The 17,605-nt window shown below is 38.9% G+C and overlaps 2 protein-coding genes across 5 annotated transcripts in view; both read right to left on the bottom strand.

The window, feature by feature from the left end:
* The window catches only part of LOC127570621 (LIM zinc-binding domain-containing Nebulette-like), a 252,148-nt gene that overhangs the window by 19,777 nt on the left and 214,766 nt on the right, over positions 1 to 17,605 (bottom strand). Inside the window, exons 5-6 of one of the 2 annotated variants that reach the window (XM_052016347.1) lie at positions 9,609 to 9,783; positions 1,749 to 1,841 (exon numbers count right to left, since the gene is read on the bottom strand). In XM_052016347.1, the coding sequence (XP_051872307.1) occupies positions 1,749 to 1,841; positions 9,609 to 9,783 (268 nt within the window). The remainder of the gene's footprint in view (positions 1 to 1,748; positions 1,842 to 9,608; positions 9,784 to 17,605) is intronic. The other variant, XM_052016348.1, reaches the window with a different exon arrangement.
* LOC127570620 (nebulette-like) overlaps positions 10,162 to 17,605 on the bottom strand; it is a 70,320-nt gene continuing 62,876 nt past the window's right edge. For all 3 annotated transcript variants that reach the window (XM_052016345.1, XM_052016343.1, XM_052016346.1), the window contains 4 exons: positions 14,702 to 14,794; positions 10,876 to 10,968; positions 10,673 to 10,765; positions 10,162 to 10,407 (listed from right to left, as the gene is read on the bottom strand). In XM_052016345.1, coding sequence (XP_051872305.1) covers positions 10,297 to 10,407; positions 10,673 to 10,765; positions 10,876 to 10,968; positions 14,702 to 14,794 — 390 coding nt within the window. In that variant the 3' untranslated portion in view covers positions 10,162 to 10,296. The remainder of the gene's footprint in view (positions 10,408 to 10,672; positions 10,766 to 10,875; positions 10,969 to 14,701; positions 14,795 to 17,605) is intronic.

Raw genomic sequence — 17,605 nt, 5'->3', positions numbered from 1 at the left:
GTTACCTCAGCTGGTAGGTTGAAAGACATTTGAATGTTAATTCCAGTACTCCTCCACCTTGTGTTAGCAGGATAGGATTAAGTTTAAAGTAGTGATCAAATCTGAGGGATAGACCTTCATTGTAATATTCAAGTGAGCAACCCTAAACCTAGGCATGCTTTGGTCATCTGCCCCCATATCCTACCTCCATGTAAAGTTGGAAATGCACAGGTTCAAGGTGGGCTGAGTTCAGATTAAAAGTATTTATTATCCCACTTAACCCAAACCCACTAATTTACAGGCATTAATATTCTTCTTAATATGTCTGTTGGTATACAATTTATGTCACCTCTATTATCAGAAAATGCATCTCCTGATGTCTGCATGTAGAGGAGTATCATCCATTGCTACAACTGTTGGTGAAAACTATCTTACACAATTAATGTTTGAGGATATATACATATTAAACTAATGCTGCTTACGCTTGCCCTACAGTTTAGTTATCTGTGAACCAATCACTTAGAAATCCTTTTCATAACAAAAACGTAAGATGACCAATTGATTAGAGCAAAACATTTAATTCCACTGAACTCAGATATGCATTCAACAAGATATTTGACTTGTTTAGAAAGACTAAACTTACTGCACAAAATCATACTTTTAAAGGTTTCAAAGAGAGGCACCTGCTTTCAGCAAAAAAAAAAGTCCCAGTCTTACACAGATATGCTGAAGAGCTGGGAGTTAATGAGTGATAAAAGTCACTGTATCTGTCACTATATTCCATTGCTGGTTAATCCATTCTCTGATCTCCTGCCAGGTCACACCCAGAGAAGGATTAAGAATCCACTCATTTCAATAGGACTTCCAGCCTGGAGAATGGGGAAAGTGATCTTTTTATTTTATTCCCGTGTCTGTGTGGGTTTCCTCCAGGTGCTCCAGTTTCCTCCCACATTCCAAATACTTACAGGCTAGGAAGTTATGGGCATGTTATGTTGCCGCCAGAAGCGTGGTGACACTTGTGGGCTGCCCCCAGAACACTCTACGCAAAAGATGCATTGCACTGTGTGTTTTGATGTACATGTGACTAATAAAGGTATCTTATTTTTTCTTTGCTGATTTAAATGTGTTTTAATTAACTTTATTTTAATAGTTATTATTTTAAATTGTTGACATTTTTAAATTGTTTCTGAATAGTCTCTAAATATCAAAGTCATTGTAAAGAAATTGTAAAGTAGCTTCACAGCTTTGACTGCAGGCTTCTGTCAAAGGCTGTGAGGGTGTTATAGAGACAGGGCCACAGGACTATGCTGTTTGAGCCTTAGTTGTCACTCGGGTGCTAGGTGTGGATGATCAACAAAATTAGCCCTTCACATCTGGCTCAGGTTGGGAAATGAGGTGAAAATTCCAATTTACAAGGTCCAAATATGCTGCTGAAGTTTGGTTCAAGATATTCACTTTTTTTGCTCTTACTATAGTTCAACTTGGAATCAAAAAGGATTACAACTCAATAGTACTATGTTGAGACAGAGGGTGTTTTGCTCCCTATAATACCATTGGCAACAACTAACACAATTCTGCCCAATGTTTCGTGGTTTCCAAACTGAATTTTAACTTTGCCTAAAACTTATAACTGATCCACAACCTGAATTCAGTGGAATTAGACTTTGCATTCAAATAAAATACTTTATAACAAATTCACTTCAATTTGCATTATTAAATAAAAGTAAGTAGACTAAGAAATAAAACTTAAAAGCAGGCAGGATTTATACCGGAGAGCAAGTGTAGACTTCTGCTTTGGATGTTGTCTTCAAGAGGATCAAAGTCAAAGATGGAACCAGGATCAGTGCGCCATACTTTAAATTCTTTTAGCAGAAAAGGAAAGGACAGGAAACATGTAACAGCCCAGATAGCACAGCCTGAGATACAGTCAGTTTTAAGCAATACATCACGGGCACATCCCTCCCCACCACTGGTAGTATCCACAGGAGGCGCTGCCTCAAGAAGGCAACATCCATCAACAAAGACCCCCACCATCCGGGTCATGCCATCTTCTCGCAGCTACCATCGAGCAGGAGGTACAGAAGCCTGAAGTCCCACACCATTACTTCAAGAACAGCTACTTCCCTTCAACCACTCGGTTCTTGAACGAACCAGCACAACCCCAATCACTACCTCAGTAGAGCAACATTATGACCACTTTAATCACTTTGCACTAAAATGGACTGTTTTTATTTGTGCTAATTGTGTTCCATCTTGTATAATTTATGTTTAATTTGTGTTTTCTTGTGAATGCTGCTTATATGATGTGACGTGCCTGCAATGCTGCTGCACACAAGTGTTTCATTGCACCTGTACGTACTTGTACATATGACAATAAATTCGACTTTAAGGTTTAAAAAGCATTGCCTGATTAACCTTTACTACAGTCTTCCTACAGTTTAGTATATGCCAGTCAACTTTTGTTATTTTACCATAACAAGCTATTATACATGGATTGCCTTCTCCAGTTGAAGTTGGGAGGAGGTGGCAGTTTTCTTATTATCCATTCATGGAATGTGGGCACACTTGGGGACCCAGCATTTACTGCCCAGCCCAAATGAATGAGTGGCTCATTGGGCGATTTCATAGGACAGTTAAGAGTCAAACCCATTGCTGTTGGTCTGAAGTCATATACATACCTGTCAGGGTAAGGTCAGTATTTTTTCCTTCCTAACCAAAAGCATCAAGGTCAGTTAAGAACGTAAAGAGATGGAGCAGGAGTAGGGCACAAGGATCCTTAAGACTATTGCACCATTCATTAAGACCTTGATTGATCTGATTTAAGCTTTAACTGCACTTTTTCACCTATTTCCCATAATACTTGAGCCACATCATACAAAAATCCATCCATCTTGGCCTTATACATTCGATGATTCAGTCTGCACTATTTTCTAGGGTAAGAATTCCAAAGATTTACAAGAAACTCCTCCTCATGTCCAAGTTAAATGGAAACTATGTTCCCTGCTTTTAGAATCCAACCATCCTCCCACCCCTCACAGCTACCCTGTCAAGCTCCTTCAAAATCTGATGTTTCAATAAGATCACCTCCCTTTCTAGTAACCTCCAATGAGCATAGGCCAAACTGCTCAATTGATTGTGGACTTCAGGAAGGGGAAGTTGAGAGAACACACACCAGTCCTCATTGAGGGGTCAGCGGTGGGAAGGGTGAGCAGCTTCAAGTTCCTGGGCATCAGCATCTCAGGGGATCTATCTTGGGCCCAATGCATTGATGCAATCATGAACAAAGCATGCTAGCAGCTCTACTTCATTAAGAGTTTGAAGAGATTTGGTATGTCACCAAAGACTCTTGCAAATTTCTACAGATGTATGGTGGAGAGCACTCTGACTGGTTCCATCACCGCCTGGTATGGAGGCTCCAATATGCAGGATTGAAAGAGGCTGCAGAGGATTGTAGACTCAGCCAGCCCCTTCATGGGCACAACCCTCCCCACCATCGAGGACATCTTCAAGAGGCGGTGCTTCAAGAAGGCAGCATCCATCATTAAAGATCCTCATCATCTGGGACACGCCATCTTCGCATTACTACCATTGGGAAGGAGGTACAGGAGCCTGAAGACCCACACTCAATGTTTTATGAACAGCTTCTTCCCCTCCCTCATCAGATTTCTGAACGGTCCATGAATCCATGAACATTACCTCATTATTCCTTTATTGCACTATTTATTTTTTTTTGTAACTTATAGTAATTTTTATGTCTCGCACTATATTGCTGCTGCAAAACAACAAATTTCACGACATATATCAGTGATAATAAGTTTGATTCTGATACTTATAAACACTTCCTTTCAACCCAAGAAGCATCCTACTGAACTTTCTTTGAACTGTACTTCCTTCTTTAAAACCAAAGGTGCACATAGTATTCCAGGTATGATTTCACCAACACCCAATACAGCTGTAGCAAGACTTGTCTACTTTCGTGCCCAATAGCCTCTGGCAACAAAAGCCAACGTTCCATTTTCCTTTTTAAGTACTTGGTGTACCTACATGCTAATTCTCTGTAGTTCATGATCAAGGACCACCCAGATCCCCTTGTATAGCAGAATTCTATAGTCTCTTTCTAATTTAAACTATATTCTTCTTTTCTAGTTTTCCCACCAAATTAGGTAACCTCACATTTCCCTATATTATACCCCATCTGCCAAAACTCTGCCCTCTCATAACCCATCTATATCCCTTTGCTAATTTAAAAGACAGTTCGACAGGTACATGGATAGGAAAGGTTTAGAATTTATGGGCCAAACACTGCAAATGGGACTAGCTTGGATGGGCACCTTGGTCAGCATGGACCAGTTAGGCCAAAGGGCTTGTTTCTGTTCTGTGTGACTCTATGACTCTAATTCTTTATGTTCTCTTTGCAGCTTGCTTTCCTGCCTATCTTAGTATTGTCAGCAAATTTGGCTGCAGGACATTTGATCTCTTCATCCAAATCATTATTAATAGATTGAAAATAGTTGAGGTCTCACTAGTAAACCACTTGTAGCATCTTGCCAACCTGAAAATTGTCCACTCATCCCAACTCTGTTTTCCATTAGTTAGCCAATCGTCACCCTGCTGTAGTGCCCCAGCATCATCATGCCACAGTAAAATCGAGAGGTCCGGATGAAGATTTAAACAGAAAAATCAAGTGGTTGGAGTTTTTTTAAAAATTTTTTAAAAACCCAAATTCAATCCCAGTCCAGATGAAGGGTCTCCACCTGAAATGTCAACTGTCCATTTCCCTCCATAGATGCCGCCTGACCCATTGAGTTTCTCCAGCATTTTGTGTGTTGCTTCAACTCATTCCCTTCTAGTTTTAACCAAGTGGCAGTTACCCTGCTCCAAGAACCTGCTTCTTCCAACTCCAACAGGATTCCACCACCAGATTTACTCTCCTTTCAGCATTTCGAAGGAACCACTTCTTCTGCAACCCCCAGTCCACCCTTGCATCCACTCCCGTCTTTTGGCACTGACCCATGCAACAACATAAGATGCAAGACCTGGCATTTCACCTCTTCCCTTACCATCATTGAGAGACCCAAGCATTGCTTCAAAGTGAAGCAAAGGTGCATTGGCAATTGAGTACTGAATTCAGGGTTTACAGTGGCATGCAAAACTTTGGGCACCCCGGTCAAAATTTCTGTTACTGTGAATAGCTAAGCGAGTAAAAGATGACCTGATTTCCAAAAGGCATAAAATTAAAGATGACATATTTTATGCAAGATTACTTTTTTATTTCCATCTTTTACAGTTTCAAAATAACAATAAAGGAAAAGGGCCCGAAGCAAAAGTTTGGGCACCCTGCATGGTCAGTACTTAGTAACACCACCTTTGGCAAGTGTCACAGCTTGTAAACGCTTTCTGTAGCCAGCTAAGAGTCTTTCGATTCTTGTTTGGGGGATTTTCGCCCATTCTTCCTTGCAAAAGGCTTCTAGTTCTGTGAGATTCTTGGGCCGTCTTGCATGCACTGCTCTTTTGAAGTCTATCCACAGATTTTCGATGATGTTTAGGTCGGGGGACTGTGAGGGCCATGGCAAAACCTTCAGCTTGTGCCTCTTGAGGTAGTCCATTGTGGATTTTGAGGTGTGTTTAGGATCCTTATCCTGTTGTAGAAGCCATCCTCTTTTCATCTTCAGCTTTTTTACAGATGGTGTGATGTTTGCTTCCAGAATTTGCTGGCATTTAATTGATTTCATTCTTCCCTCTACCAGTGAAATGTTCCCCGTGCCACTGGCTGCAACACAAGCCCAAAGCATGATCGATCCACCCTTGTGCTTAACATTTGGAGAGGTGTTCTTTTCATGAAATTCTGCACCCTTTTTTCTCCAAACGTACCTTTGCTCAATGCAGCCAAAAAGTTCTATTTTAACTTTATCAGTCCACAGGACTTGTTTCCAAAATGCATCAGGCTTCTTTAGATGTTCCTTTGCAAACTTCTGATGCTGAATTTTGTGGTGAGGACGCAGGAAAGGTTTTCTTCTGATGACTCTTCCATGAAGGTCCTATTTGTCCAGGTGTCGCTGCACAGTAGAACAGTGCACCACCACTCCAGAGTCTGCTAAATCTTCCTGAAGGTCTTTTGCAGTCAAACGGGGGTTTTGATTTGCCTTTCTAGCAATCCTACAAGCAATCCTCTCGGAAAGTTTTCTTGGTCTTCCAGACCTCAACTTGACCTCCACCGTTCCTGTTAACTGCTATTTCTTAATTACATTACGAACTGAGGAAACAGCTACCTGAAAACACTTTGCTATCTTCTTATAGTCTTCTCCTGCTTTATGGGCATCATTTATTTTAATTTTCAGAGTGCTAGACAGCTGCTTAGAGGAGCCCATGGCTGCTGATTGTGGGGACAAGGTGTGAGAAGTCAGGGTATTTATAAGGCTTTGAAATTTGCATCACCTGGCCTTTCCTAACGATGACTGTGAACAAGCCATAGCTCTAACAAGCTAATGAAGGTCTGAGACCTTGGTGAAAGTTATCTGAGAGCTCAAATCTCTTGGGGTGCCCAAACTTTTGCATGGTGCTCCTTTCTTTTTTTCACTCTAAAATTGTACAAAACAAAAATAATACTCTAATCTTGTTTAAAATGTTGAAAAGAATGTTTCATCTTTAACTTTATGACTTTTGGAGGTCGGTTCATCTTCTACTCACTTAACTATTTACAGTAACAGAAATTTTGACCAGGGGTGCCCAAACTCTTGCATGCCACTGTATATTGGGGTTTCTTCTACACTAGGGAAATCCAACATAGACTAAGTGATTGCTTTGTGGAGCACCTACATTCAGTCCACAAGAATACACCTGAGCTTCTGGTTGCCTGACACTTTAATTCTTCATCCCACTCTGATCTCTCTGTAGTCTCCTATACTGCTGCAACAGAGCCTTGAAGAAGATCGAGGAACAAGACCTAATTTGCCATCAGCGCACATTACAGCCTTCTGGAGTTGAATCTCTAACTTTAGGTAACTCACTCTTGTTTGCTGTCTGTATCAGAACTGGTAATTTCTGCCTCTTATTCAACTGTGATCTTGGCTCAGTTTTTTCTCCATACTACTCTCTATCTGCTGGGCATGTCATCACTCAACACATAAAAGCATAATCTGATTCTAACTACCACATTTACTCATTTGTTCTCACACCACTAGAAAAGTTCTCTTTGTTCTACCCATTCTTCCCTCCACCTTCTCTGCAACTGAAACTAACTTGTCTTCTGATGAAGGGTCTTCGACCGAAAACATTAACTCTGTTTCTCTTCCAACATTTTTTTGTTTTTATCCCAGAAAATGGGATGCTTGTTAAAAAAATGAAAGTTAATTTTCCCTACAGCAAACCTCCCCCCCACCTCGTGAATTCTACCACTCACCTACACACCAGGGGCAATTTACAGTGGCCAATCAATCTACCAACCTGCATGTCTTTGGGATGTGGGAGGAAACCGGAGCACCTGGAGGAAACCCCTGGTCACAGGAAGAACATGTCAGCTCCACACAGACGACTCTGGAGGCCAGGATTAAACCTGGCCACTGGAGCTGTGAGGCAGCTGCTCTACCAGCTGTGCCACTGCACTGCTCATGATCAGCCAGGCTTCCCAGATCTCGGCAAGCTCAATCATAGGAGAGGTAAAGTCAGCTTCGGGGAGAATTGTAAGTGCCCTTGCTTCACAGTTTCTGGACCAAGTGAGCTTACATTAACCCACTAAGCTATCTTCTTCCCATCCCCTGCACCCCACTGCCCTGGCCTGACCTCATTCACAGGATAGACTCCACAGCCCACATCCCAGATGTGATCTGACCCTTCATCCCAGGATCAGGTATCAGCCCCTAACTCCCAGTAATGTAGCAGCAGATTCCTCACCCAATTTAGTAATTTAAAGACTTCAGAAGGTTTCCAGCCCAACAGGGAGCCAAGTCTGTCAATCCAACTGGCTTCTGTGTCAGCAGGTAGTTGACATGCAAGGAAATTGGATATGAGACCCTTCTACACATGTATGTTCAATTACTCATCTGATAAACTCATTAAGTTATGAAAACATCATTCTTTCATTCCCAAACAATTGCATATAGTTTGTAAAATACAAGCTTTTAATTCCAAGTGTGTTTATATGTTATTATTTAAATGGAATTTGAACTCATTGAATGTTCTCTCTAGATATTCCTATCAGTTATATCAAACAATTACATTATATCGATATGAAATTTTACTTTTTCTCTTTGTTTCATTGAAGATAAACCATTTGAACCCTCACAGGATAATACTGCATTTTTAAAAGCAATAATATGATGAGAAAAAGATGCTTTCAAAAGCTAAACACAGAAGCTGTGATACAAATATTCATAGTATTCAATCCTCTACAATTTGCATCTCTGAAACTGAACTAATTAAAATATTTTAGTTTACATTGCCCTTCTTTTGTATTTGCATGAAGCTTTATATTTAGCTATAGTTTCCTCCCAGGGGAAGGACACACAATGCAGTATCCAGATCTGGGTTTTTTTCCATATATGTTACTGCAATTTGCAAGTATTCCAAAAAAAACACAACACCTATGAGAGTTGATTTCATCTTGTAAATAAAGATATTTGTGGACACTACCTTTGAAAAAAAATCACAAATGTGAGCTGAACATGATTTCTCGCAAATCAGTGAGAAAATATTTATTTTACAGAATTCACTACGGACAAAATTTGATAACAGAAAATCATTCTTATTTTCTGAAAGCTGATTTTTGAAATAATATTTGATGTGCATTGTCAGAGTCATGAGAGTTTATATCATTTCATTGACTCAAGGAGCAATGTTTGGATGGTGATGGACAAGATCAACTTTTATCCAACTCAAGTGTTAATAATAATGTTAGAAACAGATAATCGAGCAGCACCCTAGTAGTATCACTAATTAACATCTGTCAAAAGACAAGTTAGCAGAGCCCAAACAACACTAATGGCACTCAGTTGGGTGAATCCGCCAGCTTGTAGTTATTATTCAAAGATGGAATATTAGCTTCTGCTAACAGCAAGTATGCACTAAGTTATGCCTTCCAGTATTTCAATTAATCATTAAATTAACATCAAAATTATGATGAAGTGTACTCATAATGAAATACTCCACAACAGTTTTAACTATATTTAGCAAAGAGAAAGCAAACATAGAAAAAAAAATCCTTTTTTCATCAGTTTAGTATGGCCGTCTTTGGTTCCACATTCAAACAACACCTGCAGTAATATATGTCAAAATTATCCACATGTCCTCACAAAAGTTTTTAACCAGAAAAAGTTGTAATATATTAAAAAAAACACCAAAGCACAAAGTTTTCTAGAACTACCTTAAGACATTAGCTACAATAAGGGATGTGGGTAAGATGGCATTTTAAACCACCAAAACAAGGAATTTAATACATGGTAGAATTGACTACCATTCGAACAGTAATGGTATAAATCGTCATTTACAGATGCTGAAATAGCATTCTATATTTTTATACTCTTTTTGAAGTACACCCTTCAATAGGTAAACGCATGCATCACAACATTGAAAATGTGGCATTTTAATGAAAACAAAACTTGGAAGAAGATTAAGTTTTAAAGAATGAAAAATACCTCCCATGATGCCCGATCTGTTTTTCTCCATCTCCACCACATGGGGTTGCACTCCCTTGTACATTGCATCACTCACAAATTGAGTGTTCTTCCTAGCTCGTTCTGTTACCAGGTCATCAGGTACTGAAGTGAAACCCTTTCCTTTTGTCTTTTCAAAGTCTTCATGGTATTTAATCTGTCAACAAAACAAATTGCAAATGGTTATTTGCACATTTTGCTGTATTATTAACTGAACAGTTAGTATTTCATATCAAGGTCACCTCAATAAGATTTTAAAGTTATTTTTGAATTCTGTTCTCACACACTCAGAAGCAACCATGCAATCACATGTACTAATACTCAGCCATACTAAGTGTTCTACCCATACATACTGCCATCAAATTTCTTCAGGCATAAAATCATTCAAACTGTGTGCAGTGGATCAGATATGTGAATGTTATACAAGCAATGTTTGTGCCACAGAATAGACACAAGCAGGTAGATTCTCAGTTAAGAATTTTATTGAGACAAATTCTTTTGAGTACATTTAAAATACAGATTCATGCCATGAGTGTTCATTTACCAGTGTAAATTTAGTATGTGATTTCCATTAGTTTTCTAATGAAATTCATTATGAATTATCAAACACAGTTGGTAACAGACTTGAAGTGTCATCTTCATACACAATGCTGTTAGAAAACTTGTTCAGCTATACCATAGAGATATTATTTTGTGTTTCACGAACACGTCTCATTTCTGGAGTGTCAAAAAGCTGAACCGGTCTGCCTTTCATTTCCTTCAGGTCAGTATTGTACTGCACCTACCAACCAAATTAACAGTGTTAGATTATGAAAGTGTTCACATCTTACAATGTGAAATAGGGTAGACCAAGCAGAATCAATGTAACAAGACTTAAATACTTTTTATGTCTATTCATTACTGTCCATTTTTAAACATGCTTGCAACAATTATTTTTGAAATATTAAACATTACTGAACTGACAAAGCCAACAATTTTTGTATATGGCACTATGTTTTGTATAATCATAAAAGAAATTAACAACAATAAAGGGTGTAAAGACTTGCCGAACTGATATTTGACTGATTTTTCTTAGCCCGCTCCATCTCAAGAGTAACACAGACTGCTGTGCCTGTGCCAACCTTTTCTTTATATTGGACCTTGAATGGAAATATATATGTATATATGATGAAAATGCCAAAGAATTAACTAAAAGATGTGTGCAGTTTAAAAAGCACTCTTAAAAAATGAACTTTGTTATGTAACAAACCGAGCTGATGTTCTTCTGATTCTCCTTGACACGTTTTAAATCATAAAGATCTGGAACCGCTGTTCCTTGTCCAATTTCATCTTTGTAATTTACCTAGACAAAATAAAAATGATATAACTTCTACTTCAATTGATTTTAAAAAAATAGCCATGCCCATTATTTTCAACTTTCATTAGCAATGTTAATGTTAAGAAACTACTTAATTTGATCAGTAACTGTTCCTTTTTCTAGAAGCATGTGAAAATTTTAAAAAAGTGCAATAATAATAAATACTTAAAACATCCCGCATTGGAAATAAAAACAAAAATACAGAGAGCACGTGCTGGGTCAGCCAGCAGCTAAGTAGAGAAATTGCTGGTAAATGACAACAGCTCCATGTAGAACTGCCAGGATTTAACACTGTAAATGCTGGCAAGTTCAGAAATTGGTAGAGCACATCCATGCATGATGGTCCTGAACTTGGTGATAGATTTGTCAGCTGGAATCTGTTCGTACACTCTGCTACTGGACTTCACATGGATCTGGCATAGGATCCACTAGCTCATTCATTTCAATGAGTTTTAGAGCTGTGTGAAGATAGAGATTAGGTAAATTATTTTTTTTTAATTATTTCTGTTTGCAGAAATGTAAGGGTGTTTATAGGTGTTTTGTTTAAATGCTTATGCACTTTAAAAGGGCAGTATCACGGACAAGGTTTGTTCTGGCCCAACCATATGACCTAATTGTATCACTCAAGGTCCTAGAATATTATTGGCCAAGAAGTTCTGTTTCCCAGACCTGAATTAGGCAAGTGGAACAATGGGGATTCTGACCAGTAAGTGTAGTCAGGTGCCACATCAAATCTGGGCCAGTGGTTCAGATCAAATACTTTCCTCAAAACTGACTCCCTTTTTCTGTACCCCTTGTTCACTACAATAGGATCTTCAGGTTTATTTGTTAAAAAGGGTTCAAAAATGTTACGGAAGGAACAGATCGAAAAACATGTTTTATAAAAAAAACTCCTTGATCCAGGTCCACTCAGAAAGAGGGACAATAGACATCTTAGATTGACTGTACCTCTCCACAACAATTATCTACTATCACTGATTCCCATCAATCAGAAAACTTACTGATTGTAGGTGTTACGAATTAATTCAGTGGCACTGCAATAGAGAGACTGGCTAGGCTGGATTTGTTTTCCCTCAGGACAAAAAAGGCTGAGGGAGGGCCTTATTAAGGTGTACAATTTATGAGGGGCATAGAAAGGATAACCAGTAAGAAGCTCTTCCCATAGCAGAAATGATGATAACCAGAGGGGTGAGGTTTAAAGAAAGAGTAGGAGATATAGAGGGGACTTGGGGAAGAATTTTATCACCCAGAAAATGGTTGAAATCTGAAACACACTGCCCAAGGGACTGGTAGAGGCAGGTACTTGCACAACATTTTAATGGTATCGAAATGAGCTCCTTAACTACCATGGCACAGAAGGCTCAGGGCCAAGCCCTGGAAAGTGGGATTAGCATACATAACTACCTTATGGCCAGCATGGACACAGTGGATTGAAGGGCCTATTTCTGTGCTGTAAGGTTCATTAGTCCATTGACAAACTACATCTGACTGTTCATAATTTTCTCCCATTTCACAACTCAAAATGTGGTCAATTTGTAAGAGAATCCACTTCTGAAGCAGCAAGCCATAAAATTCCAGATTGAGTAAACATATCAGAAGTTAGATTAAGAAATAACAACAAGCAAATTCAAATTGTACCCTAAGTATTTTCTCACCAAGATAAACTCCAGTAATTGTTCAAACAGATCTATACCTAGTAGCACTACACATATTTATAAAACAGGAGTTGAATTTGACTTCTTGCTCAATAGGACAGTAGCACTCCTGAAATGGTGAGTAAAGATTTGGCATCGGTGTTTCTTTAGTCCTACTTTGAGCTAGCTAGCAATGCAGGAAGCAGGGCCATTTAAAATACTAATCTATGATCCCCACTACAACATGGAATTGACCAGGATTAACTGTGGGCTGTGCATTCAATCCTTTACTGGGTATTTGCTGTATTGTCCAGACAAAGAGGTAACTTCGTCTTTATTTCTAGACCACAGTAGAAGCCATATTTCCCCGAAAAAGCTGATGGCATGCCTTCTCCTCCACCCAACTAAAGAACAGCTCCATCCCTCAATCTCGCCCACCCCTCAGTCAGACAACGCAATGTAAATAAGGTCCTAATCTCAAAATGGACCAGGCATCCCAGTAAAGCTATCTGTATTCCAATCTGAAGGAAATCCAACTCTATGTATGATTTTACTTTCAGTAATACCCACATTTTATGCACTAGAAGCAAAATGGCAGGAGCCAACAAATATTCAGTTTTCCAAAACTCTTGAAGCGTTTGTGGAAAGAATGGGTGACAATTATATCAATCTGACAGCCTATTCCCAATTTGCCTTTTTTCCCCTTGCAGTACTACCAGTCTTGTCATGGCAGATAACAGCAGCTCCCTGGGCATTTACATGCATGGTTACAGTCTGGTGTTCAGACAGGAATCCAGCTGTGGATGACAGAATATTTTGACAGTCCCATAACAAAGCACTTACTGAGTGGCAGCCTGATGATACACTAACAAGAAAACACAGCACTTCAATGTATGAAGATTCCTTGACAAATAATTTGCTATGCATGTTTAAAATGCCTGATTTATCCAACATGCTATTTAGAATTTCTATTTCAATGCATTATGGTATCTTGATTAAAAAACTTGATCCACTGATCTTTGAGAAGTCTTTGAATTTTTAAGATGATTAGAATACATTTAACACATATTAACCAGCCTGTGATACAAAGGAGGAAAGAAATGCTTTCACCTCGTCTCAAGTAGTCATAATTGTCTGAGCAGGTAAGAGTGAACCGGTAAAACCAGTGTGGAACGTATAATGAAAAGTTTAATAGCACTGATATCCAGCAGAGTGGCTTCTCTGTGAACAACATATGTTGTCTGCTGATGTTATTCCCAACAGGCATGAGATCATGGGCCAGATCTTGTGACATGTGTCATTAGTTAGAATTCTTCCTGCACCCGTCAGCATGTTTTTGAGATGTAACTTGCTGGAAGTGCAAGCTAATTAACAGTGTAGCAAAAGTAAATAGAGCATCTGGAATACAAATGATTGGCAGATTCAACAGTAATTTAACCAATGTGCCTAACCAATGAGATTTAAGGATTGAGAAAGAAAAAACAAAGGATTGACAGGAAAGAAGGGTTGGTTGAATTTAAGAGTTAAATCAGGTCAAAAAACGAAAGAAAGACATGACCAAAGGAAAAAAATAAAATTTAGATTTTTACATCTACGATGATTCATTCCATGTAGGAGGGAGGGTGATCAGTCAAAATTGTTCTTTTTATGGATCAGAGAAATGGGTTATGTTACATTAACAATATGTTGTTAAGTCCCAGTTCTAACTTTATGTAGTGAGCTTAACAAGCAAAATTTTTAAAAGTAAGATGAAAGGTGGGGAAAAATGCTGGTTAATGAAACCACATCATGGTAACACAATTTATTTGACCAACAAGCTTTAGATCTTCACAATTTGTAATGCCTCATATCTTTCAATCCCTGATTTAACTAGCCAATTGAACAGTATATGTTGCTAAGTTGGAGTCATTTTCCAGCAAGATCTAATCCATTATTTGTCACTCTTATTTTCCATGCACACAAATAATTATAGTTAATGCTTATAAGCATGACATTGCACCTATATGCAGCTATATTTTTCATTAAGTTAAGGACACAACATGAAAAGGAACATGGCTGAAATGAAAAGGGGAAAGGCAACTCACCATACTAATATTTTGCTGATTTTCTTTAACGCGTTTCATTTCTGGAGTTTCTTTTACTGCTGTACCAGCACCAATCTCTTCTTTATAAAGCACCTTTAATAATAAGGTTTTTTTTTCAGAAAAGACAGGATAATTATCGCAAGTAAGGCAGCTTGTAAATATTCTCAGAGGATTTCCGAATCTGTATTGATGGTTTGATGAGCTGAGCAGAACCTCTACAGCATGTGTACTAATTGAGCTCTAATTAGGCCTCCAACTGCTGACCCTCTCTCACCCTCAACTCCCCAGACCCTGCCCCAGTTTTAGACACTACATTTTTCTTTGTGTTTTGCAGAGTACTTGAAGGAAAGTCTCCAACAACAGTTCTTGGTACCTGATGCATTGGGCCTCAGACACAACTGATGTCTTTAATGGCAGGTTTATGATTGAAGTGCTTGTTATTGCACCACAAAATGATCCAATAGCTCGACTAAGCCACACATCAATTTTTAAGCCAGGGCACCACCAAGCCAGCCACAGCTTGCAGACCCGGAGAAGGCAAGACAAAAGGGGGCAAACACGGGTGTTGTGGAGTAAACCAACTTGCATTGCAAAACTTGCTGCAGTTTTTTTGGCAAGAAGGATTTCTGGTGCTCTGTTTATAGTTATCACCTTGTCTTTAGGTAACTGTAAATCTGCTGTGTATTACAAAAACAGAGAGAAATACGAAAATAAGTTGGGGGGGGTGGTTTGCATTACATTACATTACAAGTCACAAAGCATGGAAACAGGTCCTTTGGCCCATCGAGTCCATGCCGACCATCAAGCACCCATTTACGCTAATCCTACATTTATTTCATTTTTTTTATTATCCCCACATTGTCATCAGATTCTACCACTCACCTTTACTCCAGGGGCAATTTATAGTGGAGCATTAACCTACCAACCTACACATTTTTAAGATGTAGGATGAAACTGGAGCACTCAGAGGAAACCCACGTGGTCACTGGGAGAATGTGTAAACTCCACTTGGGTGGCAACCATGGTCAAGATTGAATCAGTCTCTGACGCTCTGAGGCAGAGGCTCTACTAGCTGTACCACTGTACTGCCCATTTAATGATTTAAATTTTCCAGCAAGACAGTCATGTCACAACTAAAATAATTAACAAATTAAGTATGATTTATTTGTATTCTGATGACACAAAGGCAGATCGGAAAGTAAATTGTGAAGAGGGCGATAATAAGGCTACAAAGGGAAATATACAGGTGAATTCAGTGTGAGAAGATCTGGCTAATGTAGTCTGATGTGGAGAAAAAACAAAATTGTTAATTTTGGCATGAAAGATAAAAAAAAATTTTAAAATGACATTTTACATAAATACCGAGAAATTGCAGTGCTCTGAGACAAAGAGGTGTCCTAGTACACAATTCTAGGGACAGGTTAGCCTTGCCTGCAATTCACAGATCCTGAAAAATGAAAGCAAAAAGAAGACAGTATGCACATGCAGCAAGTAATCAGGAAAGCTAACAAATGTTACTTCTTATTGTTAGGAGAATCCAATACAAAAAGTAAGGAGGCTAGAGAGAAAAGAGTAGAGTCAGATTATTATTTAAATGGTGAAAGATTGCAGCATGCTGTTGTGCAGAGGGACTTGGGAGTGCCTGTGCATGAATCACAAAAGGTTGCAATAAGCTATCATGAAGGCAAATGGAATATTGGCCTTCATTGCTAGAGGGAATGAATTTAAGAGCAGGGAGGTTATACAGGGTACTGGTGTGGCCACACCTAGAGTATCGCATGTAGTTCTGGTCTCCTTACTTGAGGAAAGATATACTGGCTTTGGAGGCAGTGCAGAGGAGGTTCACCAAGTTGATTCCGGAAATGAGGGGTTTAGCCCATGAGGAGAGATTGAGCCACCTGGTACTCGCTGGAATTCAGAAGAATGATAGGGGATTTTATAGAAACTTATAAAATTATGGAAGGGACAGATAGAGGCAGAGAAGTTGTTCCCACTGGTAGGTGAGACTAAAACTCAGGACACAGGCCCAAGATTCAGAGGAGTAGCTTTAGGATGGAGGTAAGGAGGAACTGCTTTTCCCAGAGAGTAGAGAATCTGTGGAATTCTCTGCCCAGGGAAGCAGTAGAGGTTACATCATTAAATATATTTAAGACACAGATAGATTTTTGCATAATAGGGGAATTAAGGGTTATGGGGGAAAGGCAGGAAGTTGGAGCTGAGTCCACGGTCAGATCAGCCATGATCTTAATGAATGGCGGAGCACACTTAATGGGCCAGATGGTCTACTCCTGCTCCTATTTCTTACGTTCTTAGGTCATGCTTCAATTATATAGAGAACAATGTAGACCATTTCTGGAGTATTTTATACAGTATTGGTTTCCTTATTGAAGAAAGTACGTATTGGAAGCAGTTCAGAAAAGGTTTACTAGACTAATACCTTCATTGGCCACACACAATTCAGAACCAGCTTCTTCCCTTCTGCCATCAGATTTCTGAACGGTCCATAAACCCATGCATCCTACCTCATTATTCCCTTTTTTTTGCGCTATTTATTTATTTTTGTAATTTATAGTAAATGTATGTCCTTGCATTGTACTGCTGCTGCAAACCAACAAATTTCACTTCATATAAGTCAGTGATAATAAATCTGATTCTGAAAGATTGAACAGACCAGGCTTGTGTCCGATAGAATTCAGAAGAGTGAGAGGCAACTTGATTAAATATAAAATATCTTGAGTCATCATAGCATGGATATGGAGAGGATGTTTCCTCTTGCGAGAGAATCTATAAATAGGAGTCACTGTTTAAATACAAGTGATAACCTTTTAAAACAGAGATGAGGTGAAATGTTTTCTCTCAGAGGATCATATTTAGAACTCTCTTCTTCAAATATTTTTAAGGCAA

This window comes from Pristis pectinata, chromosome 5 (genome assembly GCF_009764475.1).
Source record: "Pristis pectinata isolate sPriPec2 chromosome 5, sPriPec2.1.pri, whole genome shotgun sequence".
Taxonomy (NCBI): domain Eukaryota; kingdom Metazoa; phylum Chordata; class Chondrichthyes; order Rhinopristiformes; family Pristidae; genus Pristis; species Pristis pectinata.
This window is presented reverse-complemented; position numbering and strand designations above follow the sequence as displayed.